Source organism: Homalodisca vitripennis, chromosome X (genome assembly GCF_021130785.1).
Source record: "Homalodisca vitripennis isolate AUS2020 chromosome X, UT_GWSS_2.1, whole genome shotgun sequence".
Lineage (NCBI taxonomy): Eukaryota > Metazoa > Arthropoda > Insecta > Hemiptera > Cicadellidae > Homalodisca > Homalodisca vitripennis.
Window position 1 is genome coordinate 151188607 of NC_060215.1, and position 23672 is coordinate 151212278.

Consider the following 23672-nt stretch of genomic DNA (forward strand, 5'->3'; position numbering starts at 1 on the left):
TAATGTAAAAAAATTTAAAAATTAGGGTAAATTATATGTATAACAAAAATACACCTATTATAAATTCAAGTTATCTGAAAAGAATGTTACTCTCCACTCTTTTCAGATAAAAAAACAATGTATAGTACACCATAATTGCTGTTTTATATATATTATAAAAAGAAAAATACCTTACACAACACAAAAATGGCCTGCCATCAACAAGTGAAATGACTGCCACTACTAGTGTTAAAAGTAGAATCACCTGCTACCATACTTGGTGTTCTGATATCATCACCTTGAAAGGGTGATCAAAAGTTTTGGAAAAGTGTCTGAGCAATATATAAGCATAATATTCTAATAAGTTAGGTTACCGACCATGTGCATGTGCCTAGCCAAGTAACTTGGTTTTAGGTTCATCCCTTGAAGCATACAGTACTAAAGGGTGTCTCACTCTTCATGTAGGCTCACAGTGAAAGGAAGGGAAGACAAACCTCACAATGCCTCAAGAGCTACTGTTAGAGTAGAGCTATTGGCTCCAGTGATGCAGAGGAAAGTTGCATGGGACTCATTGCATACAAGCTCCATGATGCTTGTCCACTCCAGTTTTTCTACCATTAGTTCTAGAGATTTAAATGTTACTAAAATTAGCTTATCATAAAATTAACCCTTTGAGTGCCAAGTATTTATTGAATGGGTGTACTGAAAAGTGCCAGATATTATCTAGTGGTGTATTTAAAAGTTCCAGCCCTTTTGAAGGCATTTTGCAAGGTTTCAGTAAAAATTCACAGTTTGATTATTTAATAAGCTATCAACATTTATTTTTCTATGAAAACTCTGCCTAATTAACATAAAATTAAAAAGTTACTATAAAATTAAATTTAGTAATACCAAAAACGGACTTACCTAAAAAAATTCCAGAATTTATTTATAAATCTCATTTTTCAACCAAATTATCATTACCAAAAAAATTCATATCCTTTTCTATTGTCCATATCACTGGAAAGAGTATTCAATTGCCTATAAATCTTGAAAAATTCATAGCATTATCTTCAATAATGAGTGAATTATACAACTTTTAAGTAACGGAGAAATATGCATCACAATCTGTTGACAGTGAGTCAGTGCCATCTAGATTGATTTTCGTTAAAGTCAATTGATCAGAAGTGTACTATAAAAATTTATTTTTAAAAGAACAGTTCTTCATGAACAATTTAATACGATATTAGTTTAAACATATAAAGTTTTCAATTTTTAGTGATTTTTTCCCGAAAGTCCAGTAAAATCGGACGTTGGCACTTTTCGGCCAACTTTTGACGTTCGGTAGAATCGAACGTTGGCACTCACAGGGTTAATCACTAGGGTATGTACTGAAACTTGTTCTCACATTGTCGGGATTTGTCGGGTTTGAGCAAGCCATCAGTATGGAGTTTGAGAGCTCCTCATCGTCTGAGGACCTCCAGCCCAGCAGACCCACCTCTGGTTGACTGCATCGAGCGATCACAGCTCCGTTGCCTTTGTGTCTGTAACACAACAATGCATTAAATATAGTTATATGTTGGTTCTCTCTTTAACCCTAGCAAGAATAACAACAATAACAATCTAAAATTTTGATTCCTTGTTTCCAGTTGAAACTTATAATGTTGATAGCTGACTAGTTCTTCAGAATGCCAGGTAAACAGTAAATTAATAAATTATAGTCTATTTTAATGTAAATTTATACTACAATTTCATATTAGTGTAAAACTTTTGTTATTCTTAACACAATTTTATTTGAGATAATTCTATTGTATTCTAAATTTAGAATAAATAGATTTAACTGTAGGACTTTCAACAAACATCCCTGGGCAGACAATAACCACTGAATACATTTGACCTCAACTTTACAAACATATAGAGTAATTTTTGTATAATATTTTGTATGTACAATAACATTTTGTAATAGCAAATCACATATTTGTAAGAGGTTACAGAAATTATAAGATGTACAACAAACATCCCTGGGCAGACAATAACCACTGAATACATTTGACCTCAACTTTACAAACATATAGAGTAATTTTTGTATAATATTTTGTATGTACAATAACATTTTGTAATAGCAAATCACATATTTGTAAGAGGTTACAGAAATTATAAGATGTACAACAAACATCCCTGGGCAGACAATAACCACTGAATACATTTGACCTCAACTTTACAAACATATAGAGTAATTTTTGTATAATATTTTGTATGTACAATAACATTTTGTAATAGCAAATCACATATTTGTAAGAGGTTACAGAAATTATAAGATGTACAACAAACATCCCTGGGCAGACAATAACCACTGAATACATTTGACCTCAACTTTACAAACATATAGAGTAATTTTTGTATAATATTTTGTATGTACAATAACATTTTGTAATAGCAAATCACATATTTGTAAGAGGTTACAGAAATTATAAGATGTACAACAAACATCCCTGGGCAGACAATAACCACTGAATACATTTGACCTCAACTTTACAAACATATAGAGTAATTTTTGTATAATATTTTGTATGTACAATAACATTTTGTAATAGCAAATCACATATTTGTAAGAGGTTACAGAAATTATAAGATGTACAACAAACATCCCTGGGCAGACAATAACCACTGAATACGTTTGACCTCAACTTTACAAACATATAGAGTAATTTTTGTATAATATTTTGTATGTACAATAACATTTTGTAATAGCAAATCACATATTTGTAAGAGGTTACAGAAATTATAAGATGTACAACAAACATCCCTGGGCAGACAATAACCACTGAATACATTTGACCTCAACTTTACAAACATATAGAGTAATTTTTGTATAATATTTTGTATGTACAATAACATTTTGTAATAGCAAATCACATATTTGTAAGAGGTTACAGAAATTATAAGATGTACAACAAACATCCCTGGGCAGACAATAACCACTGAATACATTTGACCTCAACTTTACAAACATATAGAGTAATTTTTGTATAATATTTTGTATGTACAATAACATTTTGTAATAGCAAATCACATATTTGTAAGAGGTTACAGAAATTATAAGATGTACAACAAACATCCCTGGGCAGACAATAACCACTGAATACGTTTGACCTCAACTTTACAAACATATAGAGTAATTTTTGTATAATATTTTGTATGTACTGTATATAACAATAACATTTTGTAATAGCAAATCACATATTTGTAAGAGGTTACAGAAATTATAAGATGTACAACAAACATCCCTGGGCAGAACAATAACCACTGAATACGTTTGACCTCAACTTTACAAACATATAGAGTAATTGTTTTTGTATAATATTTTTTGTATGTACAATAACCATTTTGTAATAGCAAATCACATATTTGTAAGAGGTTACAGAAATTAATAAAGATGTACAACAAACATCCCTGGGGCAGACAATAACCACTGAATACATTTGAACCTCAACTTTACAAACCTATAGAGTAATTTTTTGTATAATATTTTGTATGTACAATAACATTTTGTAATAGCAAATCACATATTTGTAAGAGGTTACAGAAATAATAAGATGTACAACAAACATCCCTGGGCAGACAATAACCACTGAATACGTTTGACCTCAACTTTACAAACATATAGAGTAATTTTTGTATAATATTTTGTATGTACAATAACATTTTTTTACTAACTTTTTGCTTATTTTTTTATAACTTTGTAATAGCAAATCACATATTTGTAAGAGGTTACAGAAATTATAAGATGTACAACAAACATCCCCTGTGCAGACAATAACCACTGAATACGTTTGACCTCAACTTTACAAACATATAGAGTAATTTTTGTATAATATTTTGTATGTACAATAACATTTTTTACTAACTTTTTGCTTATTATTTTTTATAACTTTGTAAATAGCAAATCACATATTATTGTAAGAGGTTACAGAAATTATAAGATGTACAACAAACATCCCTGGGCAGACAATAACCACTGAAATACATTTGACCTCAACTTTACAAACATATAGAGTAATTTTTGTATAATATTTTTGTATGTACAATAACATTTTTTACTAACTTTTTGCTTATTTTTTTTATAACTTTGTAATAGCAAATCACATATTTGTAAGAGGTTACAGAAATTATAAGATGTACAACAAACATCCCTGGCAGACAATAACCACTGAATACATTTGACCTCAACTTTACAAACATATAGAGTAAATTTTTGTATAATATTTTGTATGTACAATAACATTTTGTAATAGCAAATCACATATTTGTAAGAGGTTACAGAAATTATAAGATGTACAACAAACATCCCTGGGCAGACAATAACCACTGAATACATTTGACCTCAACTTTACAAACATATAGAGTAAATTTTGTATAATATTTTGTATGTACAATAACATTTTGTAATAGCAAATCACATATTTGTAAGAGGTTACAGAAATTATAAGATGTACAACAAACATCCCTGGGCAGACAATAACCACTGAATACATTTGAACCTCAACTTTACAAACATATAGAGTAATTTTTGTATAATATTTTGTATGTACAATAACATTTTGTAATAGCAAATCACATATTTGTAAGAGGTTACAGAAATTATAAGATGTACAACAAACATCCCTGGGCAGACAATAACCACTGAATACTTTTTGACCTCAAACTTTACAAACATATAGAGTAATTTTTTTGTATAATATTTTGTATGTACAATAACATTTTTTACTGACTTTTTGCTTATTTTTTTATAACTTTTGTAATAGCAAATCACATATTTGTAAGAGGTTACAGAAATTATAAGATGTACAACAAACATCCCCTGGGCAGACAATAACCACTGAATACATTTGACCTCAACTTTACAAACATATAGAGTAATTTTTGTATAATATTTTGTATGTACAATAACATTTTTTGTAATAGCAAATCACATATTTGTAAGAGGTTTACAGAAATTATAAGATGTACAACAAACATCCCTGGGCAGACAATAACCACTGAATACATTTGACCTCAACTTTACAAACATATAGAGTAATTTTTGTATAATATTTTGTATGTACAAATAACATTTTTGTAATAGCAAATCACATATTTGTAAGAGGTTACAGAAATTATAAGATGTACAACAAACATCCCTGGGCAGACAATAACCACTGAATACTTTTGACCTCAACTTTACAAACATATAGAGTAATTTTTGTATAATATTTTGTATGTACAATAACATTTTTTACTGACTTTTTGCTTATTTTTTTATAACTTTGTAATAGCAAATCACATATTTGTAAGAGGTTACAGAAATTATAAGATGTACAAAACAAACATCCCTGGCAGACAATAACCACTGAATACATTTGACCTCAACTTTACAAACATATAGAGTAATTTTTGTATAATATTTTTTGTATGTACAATAACATTTTGTAATAGCAAATCACATATTTGTAAGAGGTTACAGAAATTATAAGATGTACAACAAACATCCCTGGGCAGACAATAACCACTGAATACATTTGACCTCAACTTTACAAACATATAGAGTAATTTTTGTATAAATATTTTGTATGTACAATAACATTTTGTAATAGCAAATCACATATTTGTAAGAGGTTTACAGAAATTATAAGATGTACAACAAACATCCCTGGGCAGACAATAACCACTGAATACGTTTGACCTCAACTTTACAAACCATATAGATAATTTTTTTTGTATAATATTTTTGTATGTAAAACCAATAACATTTTGTAATAGCAAATCACATATTTGTAAGAGGTTACAGAAATTATTAAGATGTACAACAAACATCCCTGGGCAGACAATAACCACTGAATACATTTGACCTCAACTTTACAAACAATATAGAGTAATTTTGTATAATATTTTGTATGTACAATAACATTTTGTAATAGCAAATCACATATTTGTAAGAGGTTACAGAAATTATAAGAATGTACAACAAACATCCCTGGGCAGACAATAACCACTGAATACGTTTTGACCTCAACTTTACAAACATATAGAGTAATTTTTGTATAATATTTTGTATGTACAATAACATTTTTTACTAACTTTTTGCTTATTTTTTTTATAACTTTGTAATAGCAAATCACATATTTGTAAGAGGTTACAGAAATTATAAGATGTACAACAAACATCCCTGGGCAGACAATAACCACTGAATACATTTGACCTCAACTTTACAAACATATAGAGTAATTTTTGTATAATATTTTGTATGTACAATAACATTTTTTACTAACTTTTTGCTTATTTTTTTTATAACTTTGTAATAGCAAATCACATATTTGTAAGAGGTTACAGAAATTATAAGATGTACAACAAACATCCCTGGGCAGACAATAACCACTGAATACATTTGACCTCAACTTTACAAACATATAGAGTAATTTTTGTATAATATTTTGTATGTACAATAACATTTTTTACTAACTTTTTGCTTATTTTTTTTATAACTTTGTAATAGCAAATCACATATTTGTAAGAGGTTACAGAAATTATAAGATGTACAACAAAAGAAACATGTAATGGACAAAAAAATTTATAGTTCTTTAGCAATGTCCAGTAAAAATGTTTTTCCTTTTCTTTACATTTAATTCTGCTATTAACAATTAATGTAAATTCTTATGGGAATATCTATACTGAATATAAATTATAAACTATTAGTATCAACAGACAATTGTACTTTTAGCAAATCATCAGCATTGAGACACTGGTGTCTGTAGCGAAACATTTGTGAATTTTGAGATGAATTCCTAAACACTCTTACTTTCATTATCTAAGTAACATGTGTGATTGATGTAAGACATTTAAGAAGAAATGATCAATTTAGTTTAACAGAAATGTTTTTTACCTCCAGACAATAGCTGGGACTCTACGGGAGCTGCGGAACTTGGAGGCAGCATCCAACTTTTCATCTGTGATGTCGGCTGGCACCAACAACAGGCGAGGGTACGATTTGCACAGTTCGTACTCCCTGTTGGCTGCGGAGATTCGCCACGGTCCTCCCTCACTGACATCAAACTGCAGCCTTTCAACCTGTAGGTGATCCACAAACGTAATTATTCGAGGCTATTCTAAAAGTAACTACTGTTTTGTTATTTAAAAAATGCCTAATCAGATACACATGTTTTATTATATATATTTGAAAACTACATATTTCCATTAAAATTTAAACACTTATCATCTAATAACATAGTTGTCATCTATCTTCTGACTAACTTAAAATTGCCTTCTTTAAAACATTATGCCAACTGGGCTTTAGCCCACCTGTGACAGCATCGTTCAGTTCATCGATGCCATCGACACTCTGACAGCCAAGCTAGTGGTTCAGAAATTTATCCGAAAGCTCAGAGATTACGAAACGCTGATCTTTTTCAATGGTTTCCTCGATATTGTCAACAAGTTCATCACTCACTATTGATGGCCTGCTACTCCTTTCTTAGTGTGGATGTTTGTAAACCCACTTCTAAATAAACAAACCCCTTCACATACACTGCCTTCACCCATCACATTAAGCCCATAAAAGTCACACGGTTCCATATACATAACTGTCACTGAATATCGTTTTGCTATAAAAACTAATCACAGCACGCACTTTGCATTAGGCCTGAAACTGAAATGCGGCACATTTTACAAGGTTATAGAAAATGAACAAGCACTTATATGACCTTCTACCTGCCACAGCTAGATGCTGACTGGACCTGCCTGCCGTATGAGACAGGTCACTATCCCCACTACTAAAAGTGCTTTAAGCAAACGGTGGTTATTTGTGGAATAGCCACTGTATATTCCATGCTCTGACGTTCACAGACGAGAACACTCCATGACACAGCAATGCCTCACTCCTACAGCACACCACGCCATTAAGAGGAATGTCTGGGTGAAAACTGGACTGAACGTAGTCACACAATAACAGATCATCTCCTTCACTTTCTCAAAACTAAATTTTTACAGCAAATAAATTGAGAAACATCAAATACGCTGAATAAAATCAGAATTCACGCTTCCATACACCACTCTTAAGAAACTGGATCTACCTACTTCTGCCATTTTGAGTGTGAATATAGGCCTAACCAGTGATTGAATTACTTTTTACCAATTCCACTTACGTACAAGAAACCTAACATAAAATATGTCTTTGTTGGGCATTCATAATGCTTTATAAAGTAGTTTGTGAAGTTGGGCCACACACTCCATTCGCATTTCAATCGTTAGTTCTTCTCTAGTTCTGAAAAAATTGTTAGTTCAGCATTTACCCGCACATTTTATAAACTCATTTTAAAATATATGCAAAACAGAAGTAATGTTCTTTATTCCAGAACTATTGAGAACTAACTAAAATTTTACTAGTATATTAAATTTTAACTGTTTTTTTCAGTTTGGATGGGCTAACTTCACACTTACTCGCTCATTTTGTAAAATCAATGGAAGATAGGTCTAACGTTTTTTATGCCAGAACTATCGAGAACTAAAGAAAATCGAACTAGAACACTGAATTTTAGTTGTATTTTCAATTGTTTAAAAATATATGGAAAACAGAACTAACGTTTTTTTTTTATGGCAAAACTATCGAGAACTAACAAAAATGTAACTAATACACCAAATTTTAGTTGGATTTTCGCTCTGACAGCGTGAAATTGCCTGTGCCTTAAAAAAAGTCTGAAAATATTTGGGAAGAGGACACATTTTTTTATGACTGAGCTTGTAGGAACTAACAAATATAAAACTAGTAAACTGAATTTGAAATATGTTTTAAGTTGTGTGGGCCAGCATAAAGTTGATCTGCCCGTTTAGCCTATGCAAAAAGTTATGATTAAAAGGCTGAACTAACGATTTTTTTGGTTTAACTAATGACTGAGATGCAACAGGAACAAATATGTGCAGGCCAACTTCATCAAATTAATAAAATTTATAAAATTGAAGAGAATTTGGTTAAATAAATCATTACAATCTTAAACCATACATAATAAACAATAGTATTATAAATCAAATCATACACTGAGTATTATGGTAAGTATAATAAAAGTATATATTGTATAATAAACTTATTACACTAATCATATGCCTGCATAAGCATGAAAAAATATTTTTTAGTTCAGTTCAATGCCACAATCAAATATCCAACTTTACTACAGCAAAGTGCAAATTTTAAGAAAGGCACAGCAATTTTATTCATTTCTAAAAGTGAAATAACTTTTCTCATTGTCTTCTCTGATGCACTTAAACAATGCAAAAATGACTTGTCACTACTACCCATCCAGAGTTTAATTGGCCATAAGGCAGGGGTAATCTGTGTATATTTTAAACAGTGTTTTGGGGCTACTAGCCGTGCTGATAACATTGTGTAGAGTCAAGTGCAACTCAATTATTACAACTTCAGTTATCTGATTGAAATCAAATCTGAAATCTGATTAAACATGTCTCTTCTAAATGTAGACAAAGTGTGTTCTCTTAAATATCACTTTGAAGATGAAGAGGAATATATTTCCAGCCTGGTAACGGTAAGGTGGCTTTTTATTGACAACTGTTCATTATTATTATTTATACCAGAATCTGAATCAAATTAAATAAACAAGAATTGATACCATAATTTTGTTATGGTTATCAGAATTGAACCTGAATTCGTTTGGTTATCGGCCAATCCCTAACAAAAATGGTGATACATTATTTAAGAACCAAACTACATTCTTCTTTCTTAATAACAGGTAACACAAAAATCAGAATCCAATTTTGTACTGAGACAATAATTCTGGAATCTGAACTTAAATTTTTAGTAATCAACCCATCACTATAAAAAGTAACCATTTCATCAATAAATAATAAAACTATAATAGGTTTTGCAACTAAAAATCTTCCATTAAAGGCTGACACTTCTTAAATTTAAATACGGGAGCTATGCCTGGCATTTCTAACATACACTCTAGGGATAAGGTGTTGACTGAAAGGGTTAACAACAACTGTAATACAAATGTGCATTTGTACTGCAGTTGTTAATTGAACATCTACCAGTCGAGTTACCACGATGACCTTTTGGTGCTAATGGGCTGAATAAATTAAGCTGTTCTGCTGAGGATAAACAGAATATTTATTAGCATTTTTCTAATTTTCACAACTCCCTTCAAACAAAACTGTTACATATAATACATTTTTTAAATCTTACTAACTTCTCTTTGATATGATATTTATAAAATTATTAGGCTTAAAAAGTTTAACTAAATGAAACGATAATTTGCATTTTCACTAAAAATCAGATTTTTTATATCTTGTAAGCACATGAACATTATGACTGAACTAACTTTAATTTACAAAAATCACCAGGAAACTTACTTCAATTACTCTGTGAAATCTCTACTCCTTACTCCTGATGTATTTTATAAAAATCAACACCACTTCATTCACTCTAATTGTGAAATCTCTACTCATTTTTATGGTACTCAAACATAAAGAAACAAACAATTCATTTGAAGATAAAAAGTCACACAGTCAATGGAGTATGTACAAAACATTTCTCATATTACTCCTAGCTAGCAACACAATGCAAAAAAACCATTCAGCTGGAATACAATTAAATCATTTAATAGAATAATTTTCTCAAAGACAAGCCCATGGGGTCTTATGTTGTGAAATTAACTATGAATATTATATTGAATTCGTATTTTACTTCAGAGGTCAACATAAATATGAACATATACAGGGTAGTTACTCAAAACCCTTTTATAAATTTCTGGTTTTCCTGGTTGAAAATGTTTGACCCTCAAGTCTATTTTCAGACCAAATAAACAACTAAAATACTGTATTTAACCCTTAATATGTGTGCAAAGGGGAAGGTTTCTCATCACCAGCTGTATTTGGAGGAAATGTAATGAAGCTGCGGTGGCCTAACAAATTTCATTGTTAGCGATATGCGAGAAATTCAGTCACGATTCATCACTAACACCTATTTCAAGCTCCTTAGTTTTATCTCTGTACCTTTCAATGTGTCAACATAACATCGTGTATACCTAATAACTTTCTTTTCTGTAATGTTTGGTCAGAGGTCTGCGGTCCACGAACTTTCGGTACAAGACCACAATTGTGCTGGTACACAAGGTTAGTTAGGTACCAATAAGAAATAAACCAAAGACTTTCATATGAACTCTACTTTTAACTTTGTATAAACTTTTGGGGAAAAAACACTAAGAATATCACACAATTTCAAAGGAATGTATACAGAACTTTTGAGAAAAAAAGGCTAAGAATACCACACTATTTCAAAGGAATGTATACAAGTTTAGGGAAATGGACACATTTTTAAAACTACGTCATACCTATACTATGTACTTTTAAATAAAAGAAATGGCAGCTTATAAAATTGATTTCTAGAATATATTCCATTTATGTAAAAATGTATGGATATTTGCATTAATTTTACAATACGAGTATTTAAAAAAATCTTTATTCACGATTAGAAAAATGTGATATAAAATTTATACTTAATCTATTTATGTACAACTACACAAAGTATGACGACAGATAAAATAAAAATTAGCAATTGTCTGTTTACCAAGCATACAGCTAGTAGACACGCTGGTGTTGACAAATATAGACATAGAAAATAAAAACTAGCAATTGTCTGTTTACCACGCATACAGCTAGTAGACACGCTGGTGTGGACAAATATAGACATAGAAAATAAAAACTAGCAATTGTCTGTTTACCACGCATACAGCTAGTAGACACGCTGGTGTTGACAAATATAGACATAGAAAATAAAAACTAGCAATTGTCTGTTTACCACGCATACAGCTAGTAGACACGCTGGTGTTGACAAATATAGACATAGAAAATAAAAACTAGCAATTGTCTGTTTACAACGCATACAGCTAGTAGACACGCTGGTGTTGACAAATATAGACATAGAAAATAAAAACTAGCAATTGTCTGTTTACCACGCATACAGCTAGTAGACACGCTGGTGTTGACAAATATAGACATAGAAAATAAAAATTAGCAATTGTCTGTTTACCACGCTTACAGCTAGTAGACACGCTGGTGTTGACAAATATAGACATAGAAAATAAAAATTAGCAATTGTCTGTTTACCACGCTTACAGCTAGTAGACACGCTGGTGTGGACAAATATAGACATAGAAAATAAAAACTAGCAATTGTCTGTTTACCACGCATACAGCTAGTAGACACGCTGGTGTTGACAAATATAGACATAGAAAATAAAAACTAGCAATTGTCTGTTTACCACGCATACAGCTAGTAGACACGCTGGTGTTGACAAATATAGACATAGAAAATAAAAACTAGCAATTGTCTGTTTACCACGCTTACAGCTAGTAGACACGCTGGTGTTGACAAATATAGACATAGAAAATAAAAACTACAAGTAAAATATTATTTATAAATCACGTTATTTTATTAATTTATGTTTCTAAATAGTTTTTACATAAAGAATTAAAAAAACAAGTTTTAGCAACCAGTAATTTCAATATTTCTGATCAGTTGTCTGTGAATAGAAACAGCAGACTCGTAATATGAACCAAAATAAATATAGAAAATACGAATTATAATCAAAATATTATTTGGTATACTACAGTTATTACTTAATTTGGTTATCTATCTACCTTTTTTCACACAGAAAATACAAAATTGTGATAGCAATCGATAATATGCTTACTGCACCCACATTACTAGCCTATTATTGTGAAATCATGATTTTTCAAGCATATTTTAAGCACTTTCTGAAAAGAGCTGCGTTACCGCATATCGGAATTGATCCATCCATAGTAATAATTCCAGGGACATTATAAAAATTCACACATAATACAAACGTTTTTGCCTGGAGCTCGAATTCATATAATCCATGCTTTTCTGTGTTTTTATCCTTGGCAGCAGCCTTGGTTAGAGCCCAGCAAAAGTATAGTGACTCCGAATATATCTCACTGCCAGAAGAATATAATATAAAAATACAAGAAATAATTGAAAGTTATCCGATATGGAAGTGTGGTTAATTCATGATTTGTTGTAGGACACGTAGACACCAGTGCCAAGCAGTTCTTTCCATAGTTGCCGCCAGAATACGAGCATAATTAACGTAATCAATTACTGGCTCTTAAATGTTTTGTGTTTACATTATGACAATACAAGAATAGAATCACCCCATCATGACAACACCATTACAAAGTAAATGAACACACAAAAGGCCATGGTTCAAAATCACTACGTGTTCTTCAGATTGTAGTCATGGACTACGAAACAACACAATGAAAATTGTTGCAATATTTGGTTTGAACAGTTTGAATTGTTCAACCAATCATCACACGAGTGCGGGAAGTCATTCACATGAATAATTGACCGGAGAACAGATGGGTTTCTACCAGTCGTCGTCCAGCCGATGCCGATCTGATGATGAAAACTGACGTGCTTGGGGGATTCGGTAGCCGGCCGTTTGCAGACTGGTGATAATATGAAGCTGAGATACACTGGCAAGTAAAGTTGCGAGAGAATTAGCTGAACTACTGTTACATAATGTGGACAAGAAATAAGCATCACTAGCAAAAAGTATCGTAAGTACTTGTTGGTTGTTACCCAAGTCAATGCAAAGCCTGTTTACATACGACAGTGGTATCTTGACAATTTTTATAAATTAAATTTGAATGCTTGACACTGGTTACGGCAGCGCTCACAAGAGCTCTTGCTCCAGTTTATACAAAAATGTCTACTGTTGGGCACAAAAGTGTGCAAATTCTTGCCAGTGTAAACACATCTAGTTCTCTCATGTTTTGCATATAACCGTGATATAAAGGTGTTTCCTCTACACAAACAAGGAAGCAAATATGAGATTCAAAACTACAGGCCAATTTCTTTAGTTCCAACAGTTTCAAAGGTTTTGGAGAAAATAGTTTTGAGCAGATTAATGGATCATCTTAGCACAAACCACTTAATTCCTGACAGACAACACGGCTTTCTAGCGGGGAAATCAACCATTACAGCATTGACAGACCTAATCGAACACATAATTGACAATATTGACGCAGGCAACACAGTCACAAGCACCTTTCTTGATCTCAGTAAAGCTTTTGATTGTCTAGATCACGGCCTACTTTTAAGCAAGTTGAGCTCATTGGGCATAAAGCACTCTGTTTTGAATTGGTTTGGCAGCTACTTAACCGGACGAAAACAAATAGTATCCATCAAGCATACTCTAAATGGAAAAACAGAAACTGGAATATCTTCTCCTCTACCCATAACCAGAGGAGTGCCCCAAGGATCTGTAATGGGCCCAGTACTGTTTCTTTTATTTATATCAGATCTTCCATCCCATATAAACCACTTTAGTTATCCTGTCATATATGCTGATGACACAGTTCTTGTATCTAGCAACAAATTAATAGAGCAACTTGAAATAAGCACCTTCATATCTGTTAATATGGCTCAACAGTACTGTCTGAACAATGATCTAGTTTTCAACGAGTGCAAAACAAAACAGTTAATTCTAGGAAGACATGACGATGCAGTTTGCGAAACTCCAGGGTTGGAACGTGTCTTATCAACTAAACACCTTGGTGTCACTCTAGATGAAAAACTGTCTTGGAGCCACCACATTGACGAGATGTGCCACCAACTTAGCTCGGCTATTTTTGCCATAAAAAGAGTGAAAGCTACAAGTACATTTGAGGCAACAAGGATCACTTATTTTGCACTCTTTGAATCAAAGATCAGATATGGCATAATCTTATGGGGAAACAGTTCATGCAGTAATTTAAATAGGATTTTGGTCCTTCAAAAAAGAGCCCTTAGAACAATGGCTAGCCTTCAACCCCTTGACAGCTGTCGTGAAGTCTTTAAGAACTTTAATATTTTAACTGTGACATCCCTGTATATTTTAGAAGTTGTTTTATTTGCCTGCAGACTCAAGTTACCAAAAAACAAAGACATACATGGGCGACAAACTCGCCATGCCGACGATTTCATCCTTCAATCCCACCGGACTGCCTTGTTTGAAAAAAAGCCTTCATATGCAGGGGCAAAACTATTTAATGTTCTACCTGTCGAGTTGAAGACTCAAGATTCAGCTACAATGAGAAGACAACTTCGAGAATGGCTAATCAATAAATCAATTTACACAATGGACGAGTTCATGACACATGCTTCAGGGACTCCTCAGCATTGACTACAAAATACCGGAAGAAACACTTTGTAAACCATCTTATTCTGGTTTTCTATTCTACCTGTCTTTCTTACTGTAACTTGACGCTTATATCTGTTCTTTATGATTATGATTAAAGTATTATTGATTGATTGATTGATATAAAAACACATCACTTACTTTGTTATAACCTGAGTGAGAAGCAATCATTCATAGACCAAACTAAGATGATTGATTGGGTGACTTTAATTGACCAAACCAGAGGTAGAACTAACCCAGCTAACCTCTGCTACACTACTAGAGACAACCTTGGATCAACTGGCGTCATATTGGGGTCGCAACATATATCAATCTTCATTCATAGTTTCACGGACCTTGTCGTGTAAAATACGTTTCGAAAATAATCGTCTTGATTCAAGGAACTGTTACATTATTTCTTGATTTCATAAGTTTTTAGAGACAGAAATTGTTTTTGAGATTTTGCTGGTTCTACATGAAATTTTCCGGCTTCCTGTTTTCTCCCGGTGCGTTAAGTTCTCAGCTTATGCCAGGTTTATCCGGTCGGATGAGCATCCTGATATACTATAATTAAGATTTATATATTTATGACCAATTTACATTCTCTCAAAATCCTTGACTTAATAATTATCAGGCTAATAAGTGACACCCTTTCAATGGTTTTCTCTATCAATCCCTAACTACTATAATTTATTACAATATATAATTTTTATTTGAAAAAATTGAAATAATAAATTACATCAAAATATAATTTGATTTTAACTAACAGAGAATTATATCTGTGTCTTTGTCTGATGTCTTACCTCAGAATTGAAGACATCAATTGGATTCGAATCATTTAGTCTGCACAGGGTCTCTTCGTTCCCCTCTTCATGAGCCCAAGCATACAGGGAAAAGGCGAAAATATCCTCCACGTTTTTAGTTGGAGAGGTCGCCTTTGTGATCCTGCGGACCCACTCTGTGCAGTTTTCGTTTGACGTACACAAGAATCTGCAATTAATAAAAGTAATTAATGAAAACCAAGTTTTGATTCCCATCTGAATTTCTAGGCATTTTCTTTAGATGAAAACTTGCAATAAAATAAGTTCAGCACTGATTGTTTTTAGGAGGTTGTCGCATGTGAGTGACATACATGTTTTAAAAACAATTAATTTTGCTCTCATACAACCTCATATCTGTAACGGAATAGACGTGTATGAAAGTGCATCAAAATCACAATTGGATTCAATTTTACAGTTGCAAAAAAGTGCTATTAAAATAATTTTAAAACTTGACATAAGAGATTCTTGTAAGACACATTTTACTGAACTGGGATTTTTTACTGTTTACTTCATGTCCGTATACAAAACTATTCTAAATTTTAAAAATAACTTAGATTTTTTTGAAAAACCAAAAGACATTCATAACTATAATACAAGAGGAAAAGATATCCCAACAGTCCAATGAAATAAAAAGTTTTATAATAATCCCTAACTTTATAGGTTTAAAATTTTAAAAGCACTTACCTCCTAATTTAAAAAAAGAGAAAACATGAATAAATATAATGAAAATGTAAACTACATCTATCAGATAAGGCATTATACAGTATTGAGGAGTATTTTTTCTGTGACATAATAATTGCTGAATATTGCTACTGGTGCATATAGGCTAAATACATAATAATAAATTCTCTACATAATAAATTATGTAATCTAATTACTTTATCATTGTTGTTGACGCTATTTGATGTATATAATCCTGTATACTTTATAAACACAGAGATTTTCAATTCAAACTTTCCTTAATTTACCTCCAGTAAATTCATTTATAGATTTATAGTTGCTCATTATAACATTTTGACTGCTGTTTTTTTTTTTTTTTTTTTTTTTTTTTTTTTTTTTTTTTTTTTTTTTTTTTTTTTTTTTTTTTTTTTTTTCCCTTTAACTATAATAGTGTCCTGATTATATTTTGATTTTTTTATTTGAAAACATAGAACTAAAATGGAAATCATTTATTTACAATGCTTTATTTGACATGTGTTTTAATTTATGACAAAATATTTACACTCAAAGCATATCCATAGAATATGAAAGGAAAACATATTTTTCCATAACATCCTGAGGCAACTGTGAAGATAGTACACCTGTCCCGTCACAAATTTTCCGTTGTGTGAAGTGGAAAGTTTTGTTAGTGGAAACAGTCTGAGACATACCAGTGGTCTATGCCACAGTAGTGGTAGATACTGAAATGAAACTAGGAAAACAAGCTACTGCCATGTATTGGAATAAAATAACTACATGGAAGTGTTTCTAAATACTCTGCTATGCATTCGCGTGAGCAGATATAATTCACGAAGCAATGTAAAGAATACTGTTTAGCCATTTCAATTACCGCAAGGTGATCAGGATTCCACTGGGGTCATGTATAGCATTCTAACATAACTTTCAGGATTACTAGTCAAAGTTTTAATAATGTATACACTTTTACAGTGTTTTTTTAAGTGATTATGTATAGACATTTGTAGTTTAAATTAGATCAATACTGATATTTAATCTCAAATATCAAAATGTTGTAAAAGGATATAAGATATAGACCAAACAAAAGTTTTTATTAGTTCTCATGGCAGCAACACATAAAAACCCTAAGTAAGAAACTCTGCTCTGGAATCTATGTGATCAGAAGAATAATGTACGAGGGCTGTTCAGAAAGTTGATTACGTTTTGCGCTGTGGCCGCCAGGGGCCATCTTGGTGTCAGGACGTCCCACCGCTCAGTGGCTATCCAGCCGCGCTAGCGGGAAGTTCGTGTTGTAACGCGTCTAGTCACAGTGCCTGTTTGAAATGTCTGCCGCAATTGAAAATCCCACCAACTGTGAGGTGCACGCAGTAATTAGGTTTTTGACTGCCAAAAACTGTAAGCCTATAGAAATCTATCGGCAGTTGTGTGAAGTTTATGGGAACAACATTATCACTGAAGGTGGAGTGCGACAATGGGTCATTAAGTTTAAAAATGGCCGAACAAATGTTCATGACGAAGAGCGAAGTGGAAGACCCAGCATAGTGACTGACGAACTTGTTGAGAAAGTTGACGCAAAGGTCCGAGAAAATCGACGGTTAACCATAACGGAACTCTCGCTTAGTTTCCCTCAAATTTCACGAACTTTGTTATACGAAATCGTCACTGATAAGCTTGGCTTCCACAAGTTTTGTGCAAGATGGGTACCGAAAATCCTGACCAACGTCCACAAAAACCAGCGCATGGCTGCAGCGTTAACAATTTTGGATGCTTACGACAAAGAGGGTGAATCACTACTCGATCGCATCGTAACTGGCGATGAAACATGGGTGAAACATGTTAACTGCGAGACCAAATTGCAGTCAATGGAGTGGGGACACACAAGTTCACCTCACAAACCAAGAAAATGTTTGCAAACGATGTCGGCAAGAAAGGTTATGGCGACGGTTTTTTTGGGACAAGAAAGGTGTAATTCTTGTTGATTTCCTGGAACGAGGCACTACAATCAACTCAGAAAGGTATTGCCAAACGTTAAACAACCTCAGAAGAGCGATCCAAAACAAGCGTAGGGGAAAGTTGAGCTCGAAAATTCTGTTGATTCACGATAACGCTCGACCTCACACGGCAAATCGCACACGTGAAGTTCTCGAATCATTCCAGTGGGAGTTGTTTCCTCATCCACCATACAGCCCGGATCTTGCACCAAGTGACTACCACTTGTTCCCAACAATGAAGAAGTGGCTGGCAACGCAGCACTTTGACGACGACACAGAGCTGCAGCAAGAAGTGACAAACTGGTTGAAGATACAGGCGGCAGAATTTTATGAGGAAGGCATTGTCAAGCTCATCCATCGATATGATAAGTGCCTAAATTTGAACGGCGACTATGTTGAAAAGTAGTATTTAAGTGTGGCTTTCATATGTATATGATAAAAATTGTTTCCTATACTTTGTTAATTTTTAATTCCAAAACGTAATCTACTTTCCGAATAGCCCTCGTATATAAGTGACCTATAATATAAGTATAAGTTTGGGGAGAAACCTACAATTCTAATTTGGAAAAAGCCCATCAAAAAAAGGCAATAACACGCCTGGCAGGGATCAGAGTTAAAGAAAGCTGCCTAGAAGCTTTTAGAGAATTGAAAATTCTCACTGTGATATCACTCTACATATGTGAGGCAATCCTCCATGTAGTCTCCAACCCTTAAATAAGGAACGAAGATCTACACCAATATCAGAGAAGAAACGCCTCCAACTTCGCTCTCCTAAAACCTTCTCGTCCTGTATGAAAAGAAGCTATCCTACAAGGGAGCCTCTTCTTCAACAAACTCCCGGACATAATGAAAACACATACCAACTAGGAATCTGAGGAAAACCCTGACAACTGAGCTACAGGACAGACCCTTATTACACAAAAAAAAGAATATTTCACATCAACTTTAGCCACAATCTCTGTACCTTGATGTATTGTACTGTTCTCCACTGGCCTCAATAAAGATTATTGTCTATTGTTTACTTTATGATATTTTGATGAAATTTTGAGGAAACCAGGATTAAAACACAATCATTTGATGCCTTGATGGTTAATGGAAATGAGCAAAAAATATTAACCCTCAAAACCAAAATAAATTTTTTAGTTGTGTGGGTATTTTGGATATTTTTAACCTTTTACACTGATGTGTTTTTTAATACTTAATATTAAGTTTAATGGGGTTTTTCTTAAATTCATAAATTTTGGAAATAACTGTTTATTTTTTTAATACATATAAAACTACTTTAATATATATAAAGCTACTGAAATATTGAACAAGGATTGATAACATTTAATTACACAGTACTTGTACATACCCAAATACCAGAAGGATTAAATTAGAAACTAATTACTGGCTTACTACAGAAGGTTTTTATTTATAATAAACACTTTCAAATACTTTATGGAAGGTTGCTTCAGTTTTTTTGCTGGAAAGTAGCAACAAATGTGTAGGAAGAGAGGATGCTTGCTACTTTCGTAGTAAGTCTATACTTGATAATAATTATTTAAGTATTCATGGTGTGTCAGATGGTCACAAAATTAATTTAACTACATAAAATGACCTTCGTAACAAAGCTTTATAAAAGATGTTATAATTTACTACACTTAAGCATATTAAATCTTTATTTTTTATAATTTTACAATATAACAGCGTATGTTCTATTTCACTGACTTTTTGAATATTTGTTAATTTCTTTTCCCTATTCCATTACAATCACTGTGCTAAAAAAAAACCCCTACAATATGTTTCAAAATGTACATTAAGAGTCTGCTGTACTGCCAGTAATCTTGGTTCTACCTCCATAAAAACAATGTTCAACAGCACACACTTTCGTACTGTTAGTGTTGTCATAGATTTATGAGACATCCAAACCTTTTTTTAGTATTTTTATTATGTTTTCATAAAAAAACCTCTCAAAATTTTCTGTACTTCAACATTTGAACATTCGAAAGTATACTTTACAAGAATAACTCAAAAGCTTTTAGATCCATATTAGTTATGTGTTAAAAATTAGACATTTTTCCATGTGTTTAAAGTCACAATTCCAATTTCTTTGAAAAATACATTTGTTAATGTTTTTACCCTGAGGCGGGATATTGAATTAAATTCTAAACTACCCGGACCCGGGTATTTATGAACATTGGATATTTATCCTGACCTGTGTATTTTACACCGCTGTACATATGTAGTATACTCAACTTGGCTGACACACCACACATTGCTACTGTAACCTTTGATAACGACAATGTTAAAGTAGTCTACGTATGAAATGAAGTAAGTGTTAATATGAGACCTGCATATGGTGGCATCCTTGCATGAAATCTGTAGGAACAGGTCCTTTACTTCTACTTGCTCCACAAGACCCAGGGGGATGTTGTAGAATGTGTTACTCAATTTAGTAACTTGATGATATATCCGGTAATTGGAAAGTGCCATCACACCGGTAGCTGTGCGCCCCACATACGCCACAAACTCGCCACACAAGGGGTTGAACGGCACAACCAGACCTTCCTCCTCCATCACAGTCGCTGTCTTCGGGTACAGTTCACATGGGCGGATAAGCTGCAGGGACTGGCCTTCTCCTTCTTCTGCCACTGTAACATACTCATTATTCTGTATTTGCACAAAAAGTGTTACAATTATAAATAAAACCAGTTCCATTATCTTTATACTGTATTGACATAAACAATTAAAAATAACCAGTCCTGTAATCATTATACTATATTGACATAAAGTGTTAGAATTACATATAAGCAGTCCTATAATCATTATACTGTAATGATATAAAAAGTGTTACAATTAGATATAACCAGTCACATAATCATTATACTATGACATCAATATTGTTACGATTACATACAGCCAACTTGATATGTAACCACAAATTTACTGACACTTAAATGGTTATAAACCCATTTAAAAAGTTAATCTATTGGACCTATTTCAGACCTGTATAAAGAAAGTATGTGAACTGGGGTAATTTTGGTGAAAAAAACCCTTAATGCTGTTCTTTAATCGTTCAAAGAATAGAAAAGAAAATGTACATGTCTAAATAAACCATTCAGGACAGAATTTTTTGGGAAATGGCCAGCATTCCAAGCACATTTAAGATCAAAATACAGGCATATTCCCATTAAAAATGTTTGACTTCTAATACAAAATATGAGTGTTTAGGTTTTGATATGGAGTAGACCACTTAGAACCAAATAAAAATAAAAATTTCCATTGAATTTTGAGTTTAGCTCCAGTTCACCTTCCTTTTATTGCAGTGTCTGGTACCTGACGCTCTCTCAGACTTGACTCCTGGAATTTGGAGTCAAGTTTGTCTGAATAGATCCAAAGAAAGTCGACGACAAAGAACCTCAAAACAAATTTCTAGTTTGCACCAAAATTCTTGATCATTCATTTCATTCCAATAACATGTCACACAAGGGTTTATCTTCTGAAAATTCTGTACAGGGGAGTGCCCTTCAAAATTTTGCAAATGCCAAAAGTAGATCCTGTTGACTGCAACTATCTCTCAAGCTTTTTTTCCTTATCTATAATGATTTTAAAATCAGCAGTGGGTTAAAGACTTTTTGGTTGCTATATATATATATATATATATATATATATATATATATATATATATATATATATATATATAGTAATATTAAAATACATATTAAAAAACGTAATATTAAAATTTTAAAAACAAAATTACAATTTAAGAATCAACTATGTTGTGTTTATAGTAATTGAAAAGCTAACCTGAAAAATTAAAACAAATAAAATTTGACAAATTTTGTGTTTTAATTGACCAAAGAATGCTCTCTTTTAAAACGTCTGACTGATTTCTGAGAAAGAGGGGTGGGACAATTATATATAAGAAACACTAATCTAGATATGGAAGAACTCACCTCACAATTGAGTGAGTACAGTGTGGCGAATGGTACATCATATTGAACAATTGTAGAAAAAATGTTTGTAAATTGCTCTTTCATTTGACGTATATCTTGTAATTCTAGGCTAAACGATATACGTACTACAAAGCCTAAAAACTACATAATATATAATCACAAATAAAAGTAAAAGTAAAGAATGTCTTATTTTACCAGGCGAAGTTAGGGCTAAGAAGCCCTCTCTAACACTTAACCTGGAAATAATAGGAAATTAAAATCTAAAGCTTTAATATTAGAATTTTTGACATATTTGGAATAACAATGGCAAATGCCTGCAATCCTGTTATTATTTCAAATCATCCAAGACGACCAGGAGTGTATAAAAATGTCCCAATTGTACTAACGCTTGCATCGATCAAAAAGGGCATAGTTTCAAAACACATGACAGTGAACATAAGCCTGACTGAATGAAAGTCAAAGGTCCACTTTCGCACAACAACTAGTGACTTAGACGACACCATCAACAGACTCGAGGTGTTACTGTGTGCTCAAAGAGTAGAAAATTATACACGTTGGAGAAATTTAAGATACACCAGCTCGTCAAAAGTGACGAAACAAAAAACCTACGTGATGAATGAGAAGTTAAACCTCAAGTCACTTTCCATATTCAACGCTATGATACAAGGGGAGAAAGACCACTGACCCTTGTCCAGCTGATAACGACAGTGATAATAGTGGCCGTGATTAAGTTATCTAATCCTGCTGTTACAGTCTCTTACCTGTCCATAGCCGAGCCATACCAATAGGCCTATCAAACATTTTTGGAATATTTTTTTTTAAATATTTTAATTCTGTATCCATGTTCATGTACGTGTATGTGTCCGTGTTTGTGTTTTTAATTTTGACAATGCCCAGTGATGAAACATTTTAACAATTTTAGTACTGCTTTGACAATGACGTTGTAACATCGAAATGTGAAAGTGCATTATTGTTTTTTGATTGATGACCAAAGGAACGTAAAAACCTATTTAAATACTGATTAATGCAATCCAGGGGCTAAAACATGAATCTATATCAAATT

General features: G+C 32.5%; 1 protein-coding gene across 2 annotated transcripts in view; it reads right to left on the reverse strand.

The window, feature by feature from the left end:
• Positions 1–23672, reverse strand: part of LOC124370023 (myotubularin-related protein 3-like) — an 82294-nt gene that overhangs the window by 53571 nt on the left and 5051 nt on the right. For both annotated transcript variants that reach the window (XM_046828309.1, XM_046828308.1), the window contains exons 2-5: positions 21004–21304; positions 15988–16174; positions 6878–7062; positions 1367–1502 (exon numbers count right to left, since the gene is read on the reverse strand). In XM_046828309.1, coding sequence (XP_046684265.1) covers positions 1367–1502; positions 6878–7062; positions 15988–16174; positions 21004–21304 — 809 coding nt within the window. The remainder of the gene's footprint in view (positions 1–1366; positions 1503–6877; positions 7063–15987; positions 16175–21003; positions 21305–23672) is intronic.